This window comes from Ovis aries, chromosome 10 (assembly GCF_016772045.2).
Source record: "Ovis aries strain OAR_USU_Benz2616 breed Rambouillet chromosome 10, ARS-UI_Ramb_v3.0, whole genome shotgun sequence".
Classification (NCBI taxonomy): domain Eukaryota; kingdom Metazoa; phylum Chordata; class Mammalia; order Artiodactyla; family Bovidae; genus Ovis; species Ovis aries.
In genome coordinates, this window is record NC_056063.1 from 12,061,721 (window position 1) to 12,083,328 (window position 21,608).

Below are 21,608 nucleotides of genomic sequence, written 5' to 3' on the forward strand. Positions count from 1 at the left end.
TTGAGCCTGTTACACAGAGTGAAGTAAATCAGAAGGAGAAAAACAAATACCACGTATTAACACATATATATGGAATCTAGAAAAATAGTACCGATAAACCGATTCTCAGGACAGGAATAGAGAACACACTCGTGGACTCAGTGCGGGAGAGGGTGGGGCGGACCGAGAGAGGCACTGGCAGAAACACACGGCCACTGGCAGCTAGTGGGGTTCGGACGCATCACTGACTCGACGGGCACGAGTCTGGGCAAGCTCCCCGAGACGGCGAAGGACAGGGAAGCCGGCGCGCTGCGACCACGCGGTTGCAAAGAGTCAGACGCGACCGAGTGAGTGAACAAGAGCAGGTGGGAATGTGCTGCATGACACGGAGCCCAGCCTGGAGCTCGGCGGTGGCCTCGAGGGGTCGGGTGGGGGTGGGGGGCTCACGAGGGAGCGGATATATGATTCTTAATGCTCCTTCACACTGTTGTACGGCCGGAACCGACGTAACATTGTAAAGAATTATTCTCCAATCAGAAATGAATTTTTTAAAAAAAGGAACGAGGCTGTTGTTTAAATAGTTAAAGAAATCTCCAGTTACCATTAAGCTCAAACATAGTGCCTTGTTTTCACTTTGTCTTATGTAAAAAAAAAAAAGCATTTGGAGCTACTACATTTTGGACACTAAAATGGAGGACTGTGAAACTCTGAGAAGCCCTGAAGGAGAAGAGACAGGAAACTCAAGGCAAGACATCCTTCATCCTCCTGATCCCAGCAGCATTTGTTCTTTATTCTTTAAAAACCCTTTTAAAAGTCACATGGAAGAGGAAGCACTCTAAGGATCTTTCGATTCCTTTTGGTTTTGGCTAAGACAATGAAATTATTGAGAAAACCCAACCTTTTATAGAATACTGCTGCTGAAAGGACTTTTGAGTGGGTTGAATACTATCAAATCATTGTTTGTTGGGCAATACAGAGTGGAGGGAAAAAATAAAAATAATTACTGAACAGGAGCGGATTCGGTGGGTTTGCATAGAGCTGCATTCCAGTGTCCGAATGTGGCATCAAAGGCTTCGTTTACCGCGGTCACTTTTTTTTATCCTAAGTGACCAAGTGATGATGCATTAAGGCAACAGCAAGGTCCCCTTCATCCCTCAGGGTTTTGGAAACAGACCATGCTCCACCATTCTCAAACCACCTTCCTTTAACCCTGGCCTTTCACATAATGCAGGTCAACTCGCTTCCCCTAGCGATCACACATCAGTGGCGCACGGGCCTCACTCTGGCTGCTTCTCCGAATTCTGATTACTCAGCAAGTGCAGGAAGGCTCAGGAATGGCAGAGTTATCTGGTCATTGCTCGCAGACACTGGACAGGCCTCTTCTTTTCTTCAGGATGCTCTTCCTTTGTATCTTATTTCAAATCCCAGGGCCATCAGGGTGATAAGGGCACTTCTTAAACACTAGACAGCATGGTGGAGGTGAAAATCTGTTGTAAAATCTGAGGGATGTCCTTGGTGTCCATGGCAACGAAAGACCGGCCCGCTGGTAGAGTTCTCTGAAGCCTGTCAGGATGGATGGGGAAAGAAAATTACCATCGCAAACCAGGGCGCCCCTTCCACCTCCGGCCTCTGCAGACCTCAGCATCCGAATGGTTTCTTAGGAAGGGAACTTCTCACTTTTTAATATCTTGCCCTTGCTTGCAGTGGAACTGGCTGTTGCTAGGCAACAAAGAGCTACAGAGAGAGGCTCGCTGGAAGCACTGAACCGAAAGAAAGGTCTTTTCAGTGAGAAAATTGGGGAATTTGCAAGGAAAAAAATGCTCTCTCTTTTATGACAGTCGTTTCCTGGTATTTTATATTCCCTTGGCAGAACGGAGCCCTCGGGATCAATCTGGGACTAGCTCACCTAGATTCAGAGAACGTGTTGGCCTCACACTGTCCTACTAACTGCCTTTTCTGCCTTAGAAAACCAGGCTTCAAGAAAAGTTGCCCAGCCAGACTTCAAGTGGTTCTTTCTTCCTCTTGTGTTCTCTCTCTCCTCTCTCTCCCTTTCTCTTTTCTGCCCCACATCATACAATGTAAAATATAATCTGACTTATGCAATGCCTGCTTTGATGACACTGAGGTTATATGGGCTTATGATAATTTTTTTAAATGCCAAGTTATCATTCGGAACAAAGGGCCATTTTTGGAGGCAATGAAAGTACAAGACACAGTTCTATCCCAAAGAACGCCTCCTTTCACTGTGCCAGCAGAGTTTGGTTTTGGAATGACATTTAATAAAAGTCCACTCTCCTGTGCAGTATCATGCATTTGGCATGCCTGGTAGACCAGCTAATTCTACAATGTATCTCCTGCCAGTGGATGTTGGATCATTTCCCCAGGAAACCACAAGGGTATTATTGTGCTTTCTTAAGTGTTCAAACAGGATCTGTTCACTAGAAAGACAAAATAGCTATTTCAGCTCAAACAGTATTTGTTGAGCTTGCCGTCTGGATTCATCCTGGGCTGGTCCTGAAGACAGTCTAAGCGGAAAAGGCATGGTCTGCATTTGAGGACATGGAAGTTCTCAAAGAGGCTAACACGCACAACTGAGAAAGATGTGAAGTCATTTGTAATAAAGCGACTGTAGTTATGTGGTATTAAGTCTGTTCTTAGCCGTACCCTGCAATCCTGCAGCAAATTAAAGGGAAGAGAAAAATATGTCAGAACTTTGGACCCTAAAACATTTCCTAGTCTGTCCAGGACTCTGCGGGCTTCCCTTGTAGCTCAGCTGGTGAAGAATCTGCCTGCAGTGCAGGAGACCCTGGTTCAATTCCTGGGTCGGAAAGATCTGCTGGAGAAGGGATAGATACCCACTCCAGTATTCCTGGGCTTCCCTTGGGGCTCAGCTGGTAAAGAATCTGCCCACAATGCAGGAGACCTGGGTTCGATCCCTGGGTTGGGAAGATCCCCTGCAGAAGGGAAAGGCTACCCACTCCAGTATTCTGGCCCGGAGAATTCCATGGACTATATAGTCCATGGGGTTGCAAAGAGTCGGACACGACTGAGCAACTTTCACTTCCCAGGACCCTGTACCATAGGGTGAAACAGGTGAAAGAGGTGGAGAACCAGAAGGGTATGTGGGCTCTTGTGATGTAGGCAGGATTTTATTTGCTCTTTTTGAGGAAATATACTTTCAATTGTGTTTTTTGCTCCTTACAAGTACTTTAAGTAGAGAAAAACCATTTCTGTCTGTAATTCAGAAAGAAAAATGTTAGTGTGTTTAAGAAACGAAAATGTTTCCAGATCGCTCCTTTCAGATGATCCATGATAGCATTTATTATCTGACCATGAGTCTCTCTACTGAATATTCAGCATATTTAGTGTAGCATCCTACCATAGATACAGATATACACGAAGGAGAAATATAAGAAGGAAGATTATCTGTCTATGTTTATATATATATATAGGAGAAGGCAATGGCACCTCACTCCAGTACTCTTGCCTGGAAATTCCCATGGACAGTGGAGCCTGGTAGGCTATTGTCTATGGGGTCGCACAGAGTCAGATACTACTGAAGTGACTTAGGAGCAGTAGCATATATATATATATGTGTGTGTGTGTGTGCTGTGGTCAAGTTGCTCAGTCGTGTCCGAGGCTTTGTGACCCCATGGACTGTAGCCTGCCAGGCTCTTCTGTCCATGGAATTTTTCAGGCAAGAGTACTGGAGTGGGGTGCCATTTCCTTCCCCAGTTTATAGATATGTAGACTTGGTGAACGTCAGAGAGTGAAAAAGTTGGCTTAAAGCTCAACATTCAGAAAACGAAGATCATGGCATCTGGTCCCATCACTTCATGGGAAATAGATGGGGAAACAGTGGAAACAGTGTCAGACTTTATTTTTTTGGGCTCCAAAATCACTGCGGATAGTGATAGCAGCCATGAAATTAAAAGACGCTTACTCCTTGGAAGAAAAGTTATGACCAACCTAGATAGTATATTCAAAAGCAGAGACATTACTTTGCCAACAAAGGTCCGTCTAGTCAAGGCTATCATTTTTCCAGCGGTCATGTATGGATGTGAGAGTTGGACTGTGAAGAAATCTGAGTGCTGAAGAATTGATGCGTTTGAACTGTGGTGTTGGAGAAGACTCTTGAGAGTCCCTTGGACTGCAAGGAGATCCACCCAGTCCATTCTGAAGGAGATCAGCCCTAGGATTTCTTTGGAAGGAATGATGCTGAAGCTGAAGCTCCAGTATTGGCCACCTCATGCAAAGAGCTGACTCATTGGAAAAGACTCTGATGCTGGGAGGGATTGGGGGCAGGAGGAGAAGGGGACGACAGAGGATGAGATGGCTGGATGGCATCACCGACTCGATGGACGTGAATCTGAGTGAATTCCAGGAGTTGGTGATGGACAGGGAGGCCTGGCGTGCTGCAATTCATGGGGTCGCGAAGTCAGACACAACTGAGCGACTGAACTGAACTGAGCTGTGACACACATACTAGATCTGATTTACATGTATGTGTGTGTATGTTGGGCTTCCCTGGTGGCTCAGTGGTAGAGCGTCTACCTGCTATGTAGGAGCCATAGGAGATGCGGGTTTGACCCCTGGGTCGGGAAGATCTCCTGGAGAAGGAAATGGCTACCCAGTCCAGTATTCCTGCCTGGAGAATCCCATGGACAGAGGAGCCTGGGGGGCTACAGTCCATAGGATCGCAGAGTCAGACATAATTGAAGTGACTCAGCACGAACGCACACATGTCTAGTATGTCTAAATACAACGTAGACACACATCCCTAATCTCTGATGCTACGAAAATAGTAGATGCCTGTTACTTTGAATATGATTTGAGCATGAACTGAGCTTGACACCTTGATGTAAAAGGCAAAGTGTATAAAATACTGCTTAATTTTATTGGTAGACAAATCAATTTGCTATTTATTTTACTGTTGGTTCAATATAAGCTGAAAAATAAATAACTGAAAATATTGCTGCCCATCTAAATATAAGGTAGAAGATCCCATCCCCTCAGCTGGTTGTCAGCTGCTTGAGGGCAGCCCCTCTGGCTTCTGTTTCTCCCCCACGCCCCTCACTAGCCCTGACAACGGGAAGCCCGTGAAACAGAATGTGTCAGCTACTCAAACCTCGCTATCCCTGCCCCCTGCCGTACCCTAAGGCGGCACTTACCTGGCTGCTTGGTCTCCTAAAGATCCAATAAAGATGGCAAAAGCATTTACTTGAGGGTTGCTTGTCAGGATCTGGGCAAACTTGGCAGGGTGTATTCCATAGCGAGACAGGTTGGCATCACTTAAGACGATGACAAAGTACTCATCAGCTTCTTCTTTGGCGATTTCCTTGATGGCATGTTCTGTCCCCTCTAAGGTGTGGTCCCCACTCATGCAGAACTGAGCGTGGGCGTGCATCGTCTGGGGGTAAGAGACATGGCACAAAAGCCACTAATGAGAAGCTTTCTTTAAAGAAAAAAAACACACACAATTTTTCTGTTGACAGTGAGAAAGCACAAATACTCTGAGGAGTTCTATGTAATTTGCACCTTAGAGTGACCACAGTACACAGTGATACCTGGATGTGGTCAAGAGGTTTGTTAAAAACAGGAAATGTTCCAACACGATCCCAGTCGACACTGAGTTTTAAGACTCAAGCTGCCATTTAAAGTGAGAATATGTAGGGACTTCCCTGGTGGTCCAGTGGTTAAGAGTCCGCCTTCCAGTGCAGGGGACGTTGGTTCCATCCCTGGTTGAGGAACTGTGATCCCACATGCTGGGGGCTAAGGAGGGGACACGCAACTACTACTGAGTCCTCAGGCCGCAGTGAAGACCCAGCACAGCCAATAAAAACAAGCAAACAAAAATCCAAAAAGCCTTACAAAAATGTCAGGAAATGTAAGAAAACATGAAGCTTGGTGTCACATGGGAGAATGGAGATAACACAGGAGAAAAATAAGGAATGGTTTGGGTTTCCAATAAACAAAGTTATAATATTAAGCACTGTCCTTAGTAGGAATGGAGGAAATTTACTCTGATAAACCTGATGAGTGTGTTTCTACTGTAGATCTAAGTATGTGAAACTGAATTTATTGTTAGAAAAATACTAAGAAAAACATAAAATTGGGTTAGAGAGTACTCTAGAAGGAGTCCTTCTTTTCCTTCTGAAATAAGTAGGGGCTCAGAAGAACTCTGTAGAATATAGACTGCAGATCCTGACACTAACCTGAGTCCCCCAAAATACACAGGGAACAAAGTTTAAATTTTGTATGGTGTAGATCAGGAATTTCGGCATAAGTGCTTTCTCATATTAATGCCTAAATTTCTGTGAAACAGAAAGTCTTTTTGCTTCCAGTTAATTGCTGCTTCTTCAGTGAATCTTTTCAGCGACCAGGTGGAAGGTTTCATAATATAGAGGTAATTGAATGCATTTACCTTGAGAATTTCTAGTCTTTGCTTGTTGTCCTTGGGGACTTTGTTAATTGGAACTAGACCAATGTTGTATCCATCTCCAGAGTGTCCAGCGATGTCATACTACAGGCAAGAGAATCAGATTTAGAATCCTCTGTCCACGAAAAAATGGTCACTGGACCTATAAAGCGTCCAACTTTGTTTTGTTATTGCCCAGAATTGCCAAACGTAAGTCCATGGGTGTTTACCAACAAAGGCAAAAAAAGTCCATGCTCCTTCCCTTCCGGTCCATTCTCACGTGATCTCTGCTCTCCAGCCACAGGGAGAGAGTATGAGGAGGGCTTCAGGGGCTATCAAGAATTCTGTTCTTAACTTTCAGGGGGAGAGCTTCACAAAACATACACATATGTACACACCCCCCCCCACATTGTCATTAAGCAGAATTCTAAGGCGGCCTCCAAGATTCCTGGCACCTTTGGTATATACAACCTATACAGTCTTCTCCCCTTAGATGTGGGCAGGACCTCATGATTATGTTATATAAGGAGGCCAAAGGGATTCTGCAGATGTAATTAAGGTTACTAATCATCTGGCTCTGAGTTGATCAAAATAAAGATTATCTGGATGGGCCTAATTTAATCACATGAGCCCTTAAAAAGTAGAGAGATTTTTTTCTTGCTGATAGTAGAAGGGAAAGACAGAGAGATTTGAGTGTGGGGATATTTGATTTGTGGGAGTTATCTGTGGTTTAGATGGTGGGCACCACAGAGCAGGACCCCAAGAATCACATCTAGGAATGACCCTGCTTAAAAGCCAGCACTGAAACAGGGACCTCAGTTCTACAACCTCAAGGAACCAAATTCTGCCAGTCTGAATGGGCTTGGAAGCAGATTCTTCACCAGAGCCTTTGAGTAAGAGCCCAGGCTGGCTGACATCCTGATTTTAGCTTTGTACGACTCTAAGCGGAGAACTCAAGTGAGCCTGCCTGGAGTTCTCAACTACAGAACTGTGACTTTAACAGGTATTGCTTTAAGAAGCTACTGCTGCTGCTGCTAAGTCGCTTCAGTCGTGTCTGACTCTGTGCGACCCCACAGACAGCAGCCCGCCAGGCTCCCCGTCCCTGGGATTCTCCAGGCAAGAACACTGGAGTGGGTTGCCATTTCCTTCTCCAATGCATGAAGGTGAAAAGTGAAAGTGAAGTCGCTCAGTCGTGTCCGACTCTTAGCAACCCCATGGGCTGCAGCCTACCAGGCTCCTCCGTCCATGGGACTTTCCAGGCAAGAGTACTGGAGTGGGTGCAAGAAGCTAAGTCTATGGTAATTTGTTACACGACAGTAGAAAACTAATACACATACTTTTTTTTTTTTTTCCTGAACACAAAAGTGAAATATATTCAGTGTAGAAATTATAGAAAAGCACAAAACAGAAAGCGAAGAGGAACTAAAGAGCCTCTCAATGAGGGTGAGAGAGGAGAGAGAAAAAGCTGACTTAAAATTCAACATTCAAAAAACTAAGATAATGGCACCTGGTCCCATCACTTCATGGCAAATAGAAGGGGGAAAAGTGGGGAAAAGTGGAAGCAGTGACAGACTTTATTTTCCTGGGCTCCAAAATCACTGTGGACAGTGACTGCAGCCATGAAATTCAAAGATGCCTGCTCCTTGGAAGAAAAGCTATGACAAACCCAGACAGTGTATTAAAAAGCAAAGACATCACTTTGTTGACAAAAGGTCCTTATAGGCAAAGCTATGGTTTTTCCAGTAGTCATGTACACATGTGAGAGCTGGACCCTCCCTAAAGAAGACTGGGCACTGAAGAAGTGAAGCTTTCAAACCGTGGTGTTGGAGAAGACTCTTGAGAGTCCTTGGACAGCAAAATCAAACCAGTCCATCCTAAAGGAAATCAACCCTGAATATTCATTGGAAGGGCTGAGGGTGAAGCTCCAATCCTCTGGCCACCTGATGTGAAGAGCCGACTCACTGGAAAAGACCTCAGTGCTGGGAAAGATGGCAGGTGAAAGGAGAAGGTGGTGGCAGAGGATGCGATGGCTGGATGGCATCACTGACTGACGGACAGGAGTCTGAGCAAGCTCTGGGAGCTGGGGGAGGACAGAGGAGCCTGGCATGCTGCAATCACGGGGTTGCAAAGAGTTGGATATGACTTAGCAACGGAACGATAACAACAACAAAGAATTAAAAATTATCCATGATCCCATTACTGAAAGGCAACTTCTGTTAATGGTTTCCTATATAAGTTCACACACACGTCAGCATCAACATGATTTTTAACTAATGGATAACACTGACCATGTGATTTTATAATCTGCTTTTCTATTTAACAGGGCATGACAGAGATTTTTCAGTTTAGCAAATACCTTTTAAATTCACTCTCTCACAATGCACAAGAGAAAGTCCTATCTGTTGAGAAAAGGCTGGAATTGAGACAGGGTATTGCATTTTTACAGGACTTGGGAAGAAATTTGGGATTTGAGGCAACTATAGTTGGAGCAAGGTGGTTCTCTCCAATTGTGGGGTTTGCCCCTGAATTCCCTTTGTCCTCTCGTTTTCCTCTAAGAATTTTTTTGTGATACTGACATAAAGATTGGAATAGACCTCAGGGCATTTGAGCAACTGGCGGATCTGAAAAGAAAATTCTGGGTATGAGTCTGGGGCAAAATATTTTAGGGATTACTTGGAGTGCTATGGGCTTCCCTGGTGGCTCAGATGGTAAAGCCTGCAATGCAGGAGACCCAGATTCGATCCCTGGGTTGGAAAGATCCTGGAATGCTAAGGGTCAAAATACTTCAGAATCACTACTATCTATTCACCATCAGTCAATAGCTGCCTTTTGAACACCTACCACATGCAAAACACTGCTTAAGGTGTTGAAAGTGTTAGTAGCTCAAGTCATGTCTGACTCTTTGTGACCCCTTGGACTGTAGCCCACCAGGCTCCTCTGTCCATGAGATTCTCCACGCAAGAATACTGGAGTGGTTTGTCATTTCCTTCTCCAAGGGATCTTTCTGACCCAGGGATCAAACCCGGGTCTCCTGCACTGAGGGAAGTCCTAAGGTGTTGAGGGGAATGCAGTGATCTCTTTTCATGTCTATTCTTTTATATCCCGTGAGTTTTTTGAGGGCAAGGCTGTATCTTATTCATCTTAACACATTTTATTATCTATGAGTAGCCCTGCTGCGTTTATTGTTGAAATGCTTTGAGAGAGTTGCAATCAAGTTTGGAAATTAAGAAGCTTTCCTTTCCCATGTGCGCTACATTCTTTCACAAATAAGTTCTGCAGAAGCTGGAATGCATTTTTTTCCTCCCAGCACTCATGTGATACATGGTGGTTAACCCAAGCTAGCTGACAAAAACAACCCATAACATAACTGAAATCATGGTATTTAGAATGAAAAGTAGAACATTTTCTGCTGAAATAATTTTTATGCAAAAATAAGGAGTCAGAAGGCAGTCAGGTTACAGGTGAAGATGAGTTCTATTCTAGACCTGCTGGAACTGTGCATTTGGGGAGACGTCAGAGAAGAAACCTATTTCTTGTCATCTGCGATGTGGCTCTCACCCTCAGGAGGGGTCAGTGTGACTGCCAAGGGTGAATACATAGAAAGAGAAGAGCAGAGGACCCCAACCAAGTCTTGGGGGGCACCCTCCTCGTTGAGGTGGAAGAAAGACCCAGGGAGGAGTGAAGAAGATGCGAACGAGAAGTGGCGGATGCAGAGTACCCAGGATGGCCCTGGAAATCAGCATGCATGGCTCAGAAGCGGCTGTGGAACCGTGCTGAGTGACATTCACCATGGCCATCCAGGAGCAGGGTGACTAATGACCTCTGGGCAGGGACTCACTGGAGGCCTTCGGGGGCACAATTTCAGTAAAAGGTTTGTGGTATGAGATAGAAATAGAACAGCATCTAGACAGGTGTCTGGGGAGAGGTGCCCGCATTTCATAGGCACCTCACTGCCTATAAAGAGAGGAGACGACGCATTGGAAAAGACCCTGATGCTGGGAAAGACTGAGGGCAGGAGGAGAAAGGGGTGACAGAGGATGAGATGGTTGGATGGCATCAGCGACTCGACGGCTGTGAGTTTAAGCATAGTGAAGGACAAAGAAGTCTGGGGTGCGGCAGTTCATGCGGTCGCAGAGTCAGACATGATGGAGCTACTGAGCACCAACAAGAGCGGAGGTGGTGGGGGGAGATCAGGGTCACAGTCAGAGGGCCAAGTCTAGAGAGAAGGGAAGGACATGTTTTTCCTGAGCCTAAAAGGAAGGCAGAGAGGATAAGAGTGGACAGAGACAAGTATACAATGGAAGGGATAAGCGGACAAATGAAGGCCCATATAGGATGTCTATTTAAAAGCTATAAATCATGGTCTCCTGTATTACAGGCAGATTCTTTACCGTCTGAAACCCCAGGGAAGCCCATAAATCAGCCTGCAAATTGCTAAATAAAATATGTTCTTCCTCTACTTTGATAAATAGACATTATAATGACCTGGAAAGCCAGGGTCAAATTCCGAACACTTGGATTCTCGAAGCTCCGTGCTAGAACACGGCGGTGTGGGCAGGACTGGCCCCTGGCTCGCAGCCCATGCCCTTCTCTCTGTCGCTGGCTCTGTCCCCAGCTCAAGCGGCTCACAGGCGCGTGTGTGGACACACGCCATCACACCTTTGTGTCCGCAGTGCTGGCTGTGCACACCATTGGCCAGTCGGCCCAGGAAGGCGGACCTAAGAAAGACGCCCAAGAAACAGATTTGGGGTCACCCGAGCAGGACAGCTGGGGATCCCAGGAACTGGAAGCAGGTGCCAGACACAGAATCTAAGTGGGCTTGCTCCACTGGCCCCACGGACTCTTCCCTCAATGGAAGGGCATGCTCAGAGGAGGGCCAGGGCGGGACACTAGTCTGTGCCTGGTTTTAGAGTGTTTTATTAAAAATGCAAAGGATGGTATGAAAGAATATTGGGGGAAATTTGCCAATCCACTAAAACAGCTTGGTAAGAAACGCTTTCCAGGGATATAACAAATTCCATATAGGAAAAAAAAAAAAAATCTCTGTATCTAGTTTGCTGTCATTGTCGTGAAAAGGTAGCAAAATTTAAAACCTAAAGGCAGCACAGCCCTGGACGATGGCGTGCTGGCTTCAGCAGATGCCTGACCACGGCCACCAAGGGCTCAGCGCGAGGACGGGCCTAGGTGCGGAGCAAACCTGCCCAACTCCTCCACGGACGCGAGCGCCAGGCCCCGTCCAGACTGACCGACCAGGGTCACGGCAGGAACTGTTCTGAACCGAGAACAACAGCAACCACGGCAGTACCCTTGCCTGGAACATCCCATGGACAGAGGAGTCTGACCGGCTACAGTCCATCGGATCACAAGAGTCAGACACAGCTGAGCGACTAAACCACCACTGAGAAGGGGCCCGGCAAACTGCTCTCATCATGGGGCTGTGACGTAATCTGTTAAAACGGGAATCTTACACGTGACGGGGTAAGACCAGCTCCTAGAAGCAGAAGTGAGTCTCCCTTATTTGGCTCAGACAAGGTGAAGGCGAAGGATGTGCTCAGTCGTGTCCGACTCTTTGCGACCCCGTGGGCTGTAGCCATAAGGGGGCTATAAATACATATTTGACTTTTTCTTCTCTTTTTAACTGATGGTTAAACATCTTACCGACCAGATGACCATGGGTGATACTATATAAATAAGTATTTGACCATGTGGTCTGCTTACAGGGTTGACACAACTGGTCACTGCAAGGGAAAAAGTTGCTAGTTAATTATTAAACAAATAGTAGTCAGGCTTTCCTGGCGACTCAGGGGTAAAGAATCTGCCTGCCAATGCAGGGGGACACAGGTTGGGTCCCAGGTCGGGGAAGATCCCACGTGCCCTGGAGCAATTAAGCCCCTGTGTCACATCTACTGAGTCTGTGCTCCAGAGACTGCAAGTCACAACTACTGGCCCCGTGAGCCGCAGCTACTGTGGCCCGGGCGCCCCAGAGCCTGCGCTCACAGCAAGGGAAGCCATCATAACGAGAAGTCCTGGGACTGCAGCTAGAGCGCAGTCCCTACTCTTCGCAGCTAGGGAAAAGCCTGCACAGCAACGAAGACCTAGTGCAGCCAAAAGAGAAACAAAGGGAAAAATTTAAAAAACTAAAACAAAACAAAACAAAACAAAACCCAAATAGTAGTCAAATGAATTGCTGGATGTTCCTTATCAAAAACAGATACTGACTGACTGAACCTCCACAAACATTTTAGTCTCAAAACAGTCTTATCATTTGATCAAAGAATCACTTAATTATCTGCCCAGGAGAAAAAAAAGCATTCTACACTTCTTCGGGTAAATGAGACAGGACAGGTGAGTTGCACACCTCCCTCCCTCCTCCCTCCCTCCCTTTATTTGCAGCAAGGAAAGTGCAGTTTGCAGAAAGATCTGCCTTTGTCTGTGTCTAGTTAGTATTACAAAGGCTAAGAAGACACACCTAAAGGACAGGATGAGGCTTTTAAAATAGTTTGCAGGCTCTGGTTCTCATCTTCCAAATGGGCTTGGGGATTCTTCTGTGTCCAAAGTAAATAAAATGCTTGAGAGGAATTCAAAGTACATCCAAATGTGAAGCATTCGCTGGCGTTACTGGGGATCATGTTAAGCTTCCATGAAAAACCATCCTTCTATGCCGTAATTATCTGGGATCTGCTCTCCAAGGATCCCAACACACTTTATAGAGAGTAATTTGCTAATCCTCAGAATCGTCTGGGTGAAAGGAAAAAGTATACAGACTCATCCATTTCTGTTTCTAATGCCTGATTCTGCCACTTACCCAGTGTCGGGACAGACTGGCTTCTAGGCAGGACTCATAGAACTCTTTAAACAAGAACCTCATTGTTGCTGTCAACCGTCTAACATTTATTTTCTTTCTTTTTTTCTGCCTAACATTTAGACCACAACTTTTTCTAAGTAGCTCAAAATTTTTGTGATCATGATTTCTCCACTTTTCAGAGCCTCCCTTAAATCTCTGTGGAGTCCTGCATTTAACATCCAACATAAACATTAAACCACAGCAGCAAAGAAAAGTCTCAACTAGAGAGGACTGATTTTAATACTTTTTTTGCTTTAGAAACTTGTTTAAATACCCTTTTGCTATATTTTCTTTTGCAAATCTCATTTGTTCAGAGAAAAGCAGGAAAAAAATGAAAACAAATGCTGAGTTTCCGTCCAAGACACAAAAATTTATCATCAGATTAGAAGGATGATTTATAATGTAATATTTAGATGGCAGAGAAAAGCTTTATTTCCAACAAAGAGCTATTAGCCTTTTTATGAATAAGGTTTGTGTTTAAATTTCTGTTGGGAAGGATAATCATTTGCTACCTTTAGGAGGAACTGTGCTTTATTATACCTGTTGGGCTCCCTGGTGGCTCAGGTTGTAAAGAATCTGTCTGCAATGTGGGAGATCTGGGTTCAATCCCTGGGTTGGGAAGATCCCCTGGAGGAGGGCATGGCAACCCACTCTAGTATTCTTGCTGGAGAATCCCTATGCACAGAGGAGCCTGGTGGGCTACAGTCCACAGGGTCACAAAGAGTTGGACATGACTAAGTGACTAAGCACATATCTCTATATTTTAAGTAGCAAGAGACAAATCATTTGAGGCTATTTCGGAAGTCTGATAATATGTGAAATTCTAATCTCCTTCTGGACGTACAAATACACCATTCTCAGGTAGGACTGCTGACAGCCAACCAGCCAAGGATTAGACAATAAATACAATTAAAAAGGTCAAGAGATGTGCCAACAGAACTCTAGGGTGCAGACAATAATCTACAGTGTCAGTTACTGCCAAGCTTTCTTCATAGCGAAGTCAGTGTAAAGAGAAGGATGTTCTGGGGGTCAAAGACTCTAGACTTAGCTCCAGCTTTAACAAGCTTTGTGACCTTAGGTGAGTTACTTAACCCCTCCAAATCTTATTTCCACGTTATAAATAATGCTGGCTGAGATGACCTCTAACCCTGTGTGCTTGTAAACCACTGAGCCTCTCTGACTAGTAGGGATGATCTCTGTTTCACCTAATCTCAGAGGGTCATTGAAAGGCTAGGACAATACATTTAATGAACATAATGTCAACGTTATGGTTTACAAAGTGCTTCTGTCTATCTGATTTCATTCTGATTTTCTCCACACCTTTGTGATTGGTGTTCTTAATATAATTTCCCAAATTAAAAAAATCGATGCTCAGAGAGATTAACAGACTTTCTTAAGGTCAGAAATCTAGAGGTGGAATCTGAATCCAGGTGCTCTAAGTCCAACGCTTTTACTGAAGAGAAACAACCGTTCCTAACTACTGCCCTGCCCCTCTAGCCTGTCCCAGTCTTTACCTAGGAATTCTGAACTTTCACATCTATGATTGAGTCAATTCTGAATTCTTGTTTAACTCTGAATGGACTTAGAGAAGTCTGTACACCCTTCTTCACTTTTACTTCCAAGCAGAGGAAGAATGTACTCAGGAAATTCCCTGGTAGCCCAGTGGTTGGGACTCTACCTCCACTGCCAGGGCTTGATCCCTGGTCACGGAACTAAAATCCCATGAGCTATGTGGTGTGGACAAAAAAATAAATAGATAAGAAGAAAAAAGTCTATGTGGGAATTCCCTGGTGCTCCAGTGGTTGGGACTCAGAGCTCCCACTGCCAGGGGCCTGGGTTCAGTCTCTGGCTGAGGAGCTAAGATCCTGCCAGCTGCATGGTACAGCCAAAAAAAAAAAAAAAAAAAATTCATCCAAAGCTTGAGCTGATGATTGATTTCTCTTTCTAAATGTGTGAAACATGCTGAACTGTTTTTGATAGAAGGAATTTTCCCAGCAGGTGCTGGTTTGAGTCACATCTTTCCACATCTTTCTGACCAAGGTATCTTTGAGAAAAGTATGTCTACTATACCTCCTTTGGGTGATGGAGGAGAAGATAAGAGTCCTTTATGTAAATGGTATATTTGCTCCTAAATTACAGCTTTCTAAGTATACCGATTGGGCAGAAATAACACGGCTGTAAGGACAAGGAATAAAATGGGAGTGAAGAAAAGGCCATGAAGTGGGAGTCAGACATCCTGGCTGCTTACGGTTTAGCTGTGTGACTTTGGGATATAGATTTTTATTTTCTCATCTTACAACAGAGGCTGGTGAAAAAAATTTCCAAGATCCTCTCTGCTGCAAAGACCCTAAGAGAATTCTGGGGGCCCACCCAAGAAATGGAATGAGAAAGTCTGCTTCACTTAGTTACAGGGACACCTGTGCCTGTTTTTTCTGTCAAGGGAGTGAGTCATCTAAGTCTAGGTGAGGATGGACGAAGCTTTTCCCAAAAAGAATGCCTCCAGAATCTGTAAGAAATAATGATCCAGTGTTGGCCCTACAATAGCGGTTTTCTAACTCTAAAATTTTTTTAAGCAGTGGAATTCTTTCTCCAAATGAAATATTGCACAAAGCCCAGATTGTGAGACGTCATGCAATATCAATACAAGTGGAATTAGTTTGGTGGAGCTGGGGATGAAGGGGGAAGGGGTAAAATGTGCCGTCCACACACCTTCACCCTCCGACATCCTTCAGGGGCTCCTTTTACTCTGTTAGGGAGACTCCCCGGTGGTCTAGTGATTAGGACTTGGCGCTTTCACTGCTGTGGCCTGAGTTCAATCTCTGGTCAGGGAACTAAGATCCCACGAGCGGCGCAGCCAAAAGAAGAAAGATGAAACCACGGTCTTAGAAGTGATTTATATGTCTCCACGGAAACACTACATTTGAGGGGTTTTTTCCCAAGTTCAACTTCTCAATAATTCAGCCTATTTTCTGGTGTCACTATTTGAGTGCTCAGTAGAGAAATACCTACCTTCTGGTGTTACTGAATATTTTGAAGGAAAAAAAAAATTAAATTAAGCATTAAGAGCTTTTGCAAAGGTGATCTGCTTTAAGGTTATAGTGAAAACATTCCCAGGGTTTGGAGAAATCATGAGGAACAAACTGGAATGAAGGAAAAGGAAAAAATGCTTCCTGACTTAAATGAAATGGCTCCCTACTTTTCAGGCCAATGTTTAAGTGCTACATGACTATTACAAATTCTGCTGGTTTTAAGATTAGAAGACTTTATGCTGATTATTCAGAGAAGGCAATGGCCCCCCACTCTAGTATTCTTGCCTGGAAAATCCCATGGATGGAGGAGCCTGGTAGGCTTCAGTCCATGGGGTCGCTAAGAGCTGGACACGACTGAGCGACTTCACTTTCACTATTCTCTTTCATGCATTGGAGAAAGAAACAGCAACCCACTCCAGTGTTCTTGCCTGGAGAATCCCAGGGGTGGGGAGCCTGGTGGGCTGACGTCTACAGGGTCGCACCAAGTCAGACATGACTGAAGTGACTTAGTAGCAGCATGCTGATTATTAGCAAACAATGTTGCTCCTATCTTAAGCCTATTTATTTCAGTGGTTCCTGAGAATAACTGAACTCAGTGCATAGAACAATTATGAGAAACTTAAAACATTCCAGATGCTTCTGAAACGTGTTCTGCCACTGAATTACTTTTTCTTTTCAGATATCCTTGCTCAAAGGTCCTTTCCTTCTCAGTAATTCTTACTCATGGGTTTTAGCTGCAATAAAAGTGGAAAGCGAAAGTGCTAGTCGCGCAGTCGTGTCTGACTCGTCAAGACCCCGTGGACTGTAGCCCGCCAGGTTCCTCTGTCCATGGGACTCTCCAGGCAACAATCCTGGAGTGGGTTGCCAGCTCCTCCTCCAGGGGATCTTCCAACCCAGGGATCGAACCTGGGTCTGCTGCACTGCAGGCAGATTCTTTATTGTTTGGGCCCAGCTTCATCTTAGATTTGGACTCTAATGACCCAGAGCCCAGGAGCTGAGCCGAAGACAAAGAAAACACACAGTAGACGCCAAGAGAGAGGCTGTGGGAAGAGTCCAGATCCCTGAGCCAGGCCAGTGGCTTCTGAAGTTTTTAAAGCAAACACAGACTCGAGAGCCTTACAACGGAGGTATAACTGCAGGAAGACAACATGAAGAACTTTCTGGAACTGGGGAGCGGCGAGGCTCAGCATATACTGCTGAATTCCTAACATATGACAGCACATGCAGTGCCATCCTGGGCTATGGAAAATATAATTTTCACTAGGAACTCCTATAACTGTCATTTCTCATGCCTCATTTTATATTTGTTAAGTGACACACTTTCATTACTTATTCCTAGTCCTTATGTTTCCTTCAGAGATGAGAACATCAAAGTACAGACATAATAAATGAGTTGGATATGATCATATAGTATAAAGATACAGAACATGGACTCGCCTGGCGGTCCAATGGTTAAGACTACACCTTCCAATGGCTGGGGGTGCAGGTTCAATCCCTGGCTGGGGAGCTAAAATCCCACATGCCTCCTGGCTGAAAAACCAAAACATAAAACAGAACCAACATTGTAACAAGTTCAATAAAAACTTTAAAAATGGTCTTAGTTCAGTTCAGTTGCTCAGTCGTGTCTGACTCTTTGTGACCCCATGGACTGCAGCATGTCAAGCTTCCCCGGCCATCACCAACTCCCAAAGCTTGCTCAAACTCATGTCCATCGAGTCAGTGATGCCATCCAACCATCTCATCCTCTGTTGTCCCCTTCTCCTCCTGCCTGCAATCTTTCCCAGCATCAGGGTCTTTTCTAATGAGTCAGCTCTTCACATCAGGTGGCCAAAGTACTGGAGTTTCAGCTTCAGTATCAGTCCTTCCAATGAATATTCAGGACTGATTTCCTTTAGGATGGACTGGTTGGATCTTACTGCAGTCCAAGGGACTCTCAAAGAGTCTTCTCCAACACCATAGTTCAAAAGCATCAGTTCTTCGGCATTCGGCTTTCTTTATGGTCCAACTCTCACATCCATATATGACTACTGGAAAAACCATAGCCTTGACTAGATGGACCTTTGTTGGCAAAGTAATGTCTCTGCTTTTTAATATGCTGTCTAGGTTGGTCATAGCTTCTCTTCCAAGAAGCAAGCGGCCTTTAATTTCATGGCTGCAGTCACCACCTGCAGTGACTTTGGAGCCCAAGAAAATAAAGTCTGTCACTGTTTCCATTGTTTCCTAAACTATTTGCCATTAAGTGATAGGATCAGATGCCATGATCTTAGTTTTCTGAATGTTGAGTTTTAAGCCAACTTTTTCACTCTCTTTCACTTTCATCAAGAGGCTCTTTAGTTTTTCATCAAGGGGCTCTTTCACTTTCATTAAGAGGCTCTTCTTCTCCCCCCAAAAAGATACAGAACCGAGTGAACGAGACTCTGTCACCTGATGTATATGTATCAGATGTCTCTGAGAAGTTACCAAAAAGAGAAAAAAATCTGCCCACAGTGGGCACTGGCAGGGAGGGTAACTGGGAGCTGAGAGAGGGGAGCAAAGGCTCATCCTTCACGCTGACTTCTTTGTGCCTTTCACACATGTACTATGTGCTCCCATTACTTGCATCTCCACATATTTCATAATACACGGAAAAAGGTCTTGCAGAATGCACACAGGCTCCATCCCACCAGCTGCTTGCCTTCTTTAAAGAAGGCCTGGTGAGCCCCAGCAGAGCCTGGGCAGCCTGTGGATACTCAGACTCTTGGTTATGTTGGCACAGGTGGTGGGAAGATTATACAGTGTGTCTCCAGTGCATCTGCTGTGGGGGGAAAGCCTGTCAGGAGTTCTGGAGACATAGAGGCTATTGGGAAAAGGTACCTGACACCAAGATAAAGTAGCCGGACAGATCCACAGCATTCTACAAGACAGATGACCTGGAGTCTCTAGAGGGTGGCCATCATGAAAAGTAAAAAGACAGTGGCAGGAAGGGCAGTGGCACAGGTTAAAAGAGGTGGAACAAAAAATAAGGTGGGGACTGCGACTGGATCCCAGATTGAGAAAGATGGTTAGTAACTCTTGGAGTGGTTTATATTCCATAGCCCAGGAGGGCAACCATTGGGATGGTTGGGGAAAGTGAACGGGTACTGGATAATTTAAAAATACACTGGAGTGTAGTTACTTTACAACACTGCGCTAGTCCCTGCTGCAGAGCAAAGCGGGTCAGCCCCACATTTCCGTGTGTCCCCTCTGCTGGGGATTCCTTCTCTCTAGGCCACCAAGGAACACTTGGTAGAGCTCCCCGTGCTGTCCAGTAGGCTCCCGTTAGTCTCTATTTTATACACAGTGTCAATGGTGGATATATATTAATCCTGATCTCCCAACTCATCCCCCTTCCCTCCTCAGTATCCATGCATGTGTCCTCTACCTCTGTGTTCACAACAGAATATTACTCAGCCACAAAAAGGAACGAAACGGGGTCATTTGTAGACGAGCATGGACCTAGAGACTGTCATCTAGAGTGAAGTAAGTCAGAGAGTGAAAAACAAGTATGATATATTAATCCATACATGTGGGATCTGAAAACACTGGTATAGATGGTCTTGTTTACAACACAGAAATAAAGACATGGGTTGGATATTATAAGTATGATGAAATTATTGATGATTTTCTTAGAAGTAATAATGGCATTGAGATCATATTAGGGAATGTCTTGACTCTTAGCAGAAGTATAGTAAAGAATTTAGAGATAAAGAAGTATGACAATTAGGACTTACTTTCCAATGCATCAGAAAGGATAAAAAGAGTATATATTCAGAGAGGAACATAAAGAGATGAGGGAAAAACGGATCACTTGGTGAATCTAAGCAAAGGCACATGGGCGGTCATCTTATAGTTCTCTCAACTTTCTTGTAGATTAAACCTTTTTTTTTTTCCCCCAAAAAACACAAATTAAACCTTTTTCAAAATAAACAAATTTGGAAACAAAGGGGAAAAGCTTAAGAACAAAACAAAATAGGGAAAACAGAGAGAAGCGTCCGGGGCTAGTGTAGCCTTCTGCCTCCTGGCCAAGCCCGGAACGTCTCTGGGCCTCGGTTTCCAGTCTGAGGAATGAGGACACTGGAGGGAGTGCACTGTGCGGTGACCGCAGCTGTGAAGAGCAGGGCCACAGTGAGGAACCCACAGGCCCGCAGGCACAGGGCCTGAAGCCCTCCGCCTCCTGACTTCCCTCTCCATCCCTCCAGACACCCAGCGAAGGACCACTTTCCCTCAGAGAGCTCATCTTGTGAAATCGTAAGGAGTTTCTCCTTCTGTTGTGAAGATTTTAATCCTTTTAGCTTCTTAGGACTTTCTATCATCTTAAAAAAAAAATCTGCAGGAACTAGATGTAGTCAATGTGAGGGGTATAAAAGAAAATGCACAAACTCAAAACCGTTGAAGTACTTCCTGTTAAAAATCAAACAGCATAAAACACGATGAAGCGTCAAGCCCTGAAAGACCTTTACTGTAGCTCAGTGTCTTTTTGTAATTTCACCCGGATTTGTCAGTAAATCAAGTATATTTCAATAACAATGTGTAGAAAGTCAAATGTAGCTATGCTACCTTCTCAATATTTCTTTAGTTTCACAGATTAAGAAAATGAGGAAATTCTTTGCAGTGCTGTGGCAACTGAAGAGATGCTCACAAGTACCGCATATTAATGCATGTATGTGGAATCTGAAAAGACTGGCATAGGTGATCTTATTTACGGAGCAGAAACAGAGACATGGACGCAGAGAACAAACGTAGGGATACCAAAAGGGGAAGCTGGGGAGGGGATGAACTGGCAGATTGGGACTGACGTATGCACACTATTGACATGTGTCTGTGCTCAGTCGTGTCTGACTCTTTGCGACCCCATGGACTATGGGATTTTCCAGGCAAGAATACTGGGGTAGGTTGTCATTTCTTCCTCCAGGGGATCATCCTGACCCAGGGATCCAGCCCATAACGCCTGTGGCTCCTGCACTGACAGGCAGTTTCTCTTACCACTGAGTCACCTGGGAAGCCCTGACACTACTGATACTCTTGTCAGTAAGGGTGGCTCACTGCAGCTCTGATGCTCAATGGAAGGAGAAAGGGCTTTGCATTTTGAACCACTTCCCGCCCTCTGAGTGTTTCCTCCATGCCCAAACACTGAGAAACCAGTTAGAAGATCCCATACTTTTCTGTTCCTTATCAGTTCCTTATCACACTTTTTTGTTCCAAACAAATAGTTCTTTGTTTCCTTATCTATTATCACCTATCTGGGCTTCCCAGGTGGCCCTAGTGGTGAAGAGCCCGCCTGCCAATGCAGGAGACCTAGGAGATGTGAGTCCACCCCTGG

The 21,608-nt window shown here is 44.9% G+C and overlaps 1 protein-coding gene across 3 annotated transcripts in view; it reads right to left on the reverse strand.

Moving 5' to 3' along the window:
• Positions 1-748: 748 nt before the first annotated feature.
• Positions 749-21,608, reverse strand: part of VWA8 (von Willebrand factor A domain containing 8) — a 383,005-nt gene continuing 362,145 nt past the window's right edge. For 2 of the 3 annotated variants that reach the window (XM_015098045.3, XM_042254643.2), the window contains exons 43-45: positions 6,404-6,502; positions 5,151-5,389; positions 749-1,542 (exon numbers count right to left, since the gene is read on the reverse strand). In XM_015098045.3, the coding sequence (XP_014953531.3) occupies positions 1,434-1,542; positions 5,151-5,389; positions 6,404-6,502 (447 nt within the window). In that variant the 3' untranslated portion in view covers positions 749-1,433. Of the gene's footprint in view, positions 1,543-5,150; positions 5,752-6,403; positions 6,503-21,608 lie in introns of those variants that run through there. The other variant, XM_060394273.1, reaches the window with a different exon arrangement.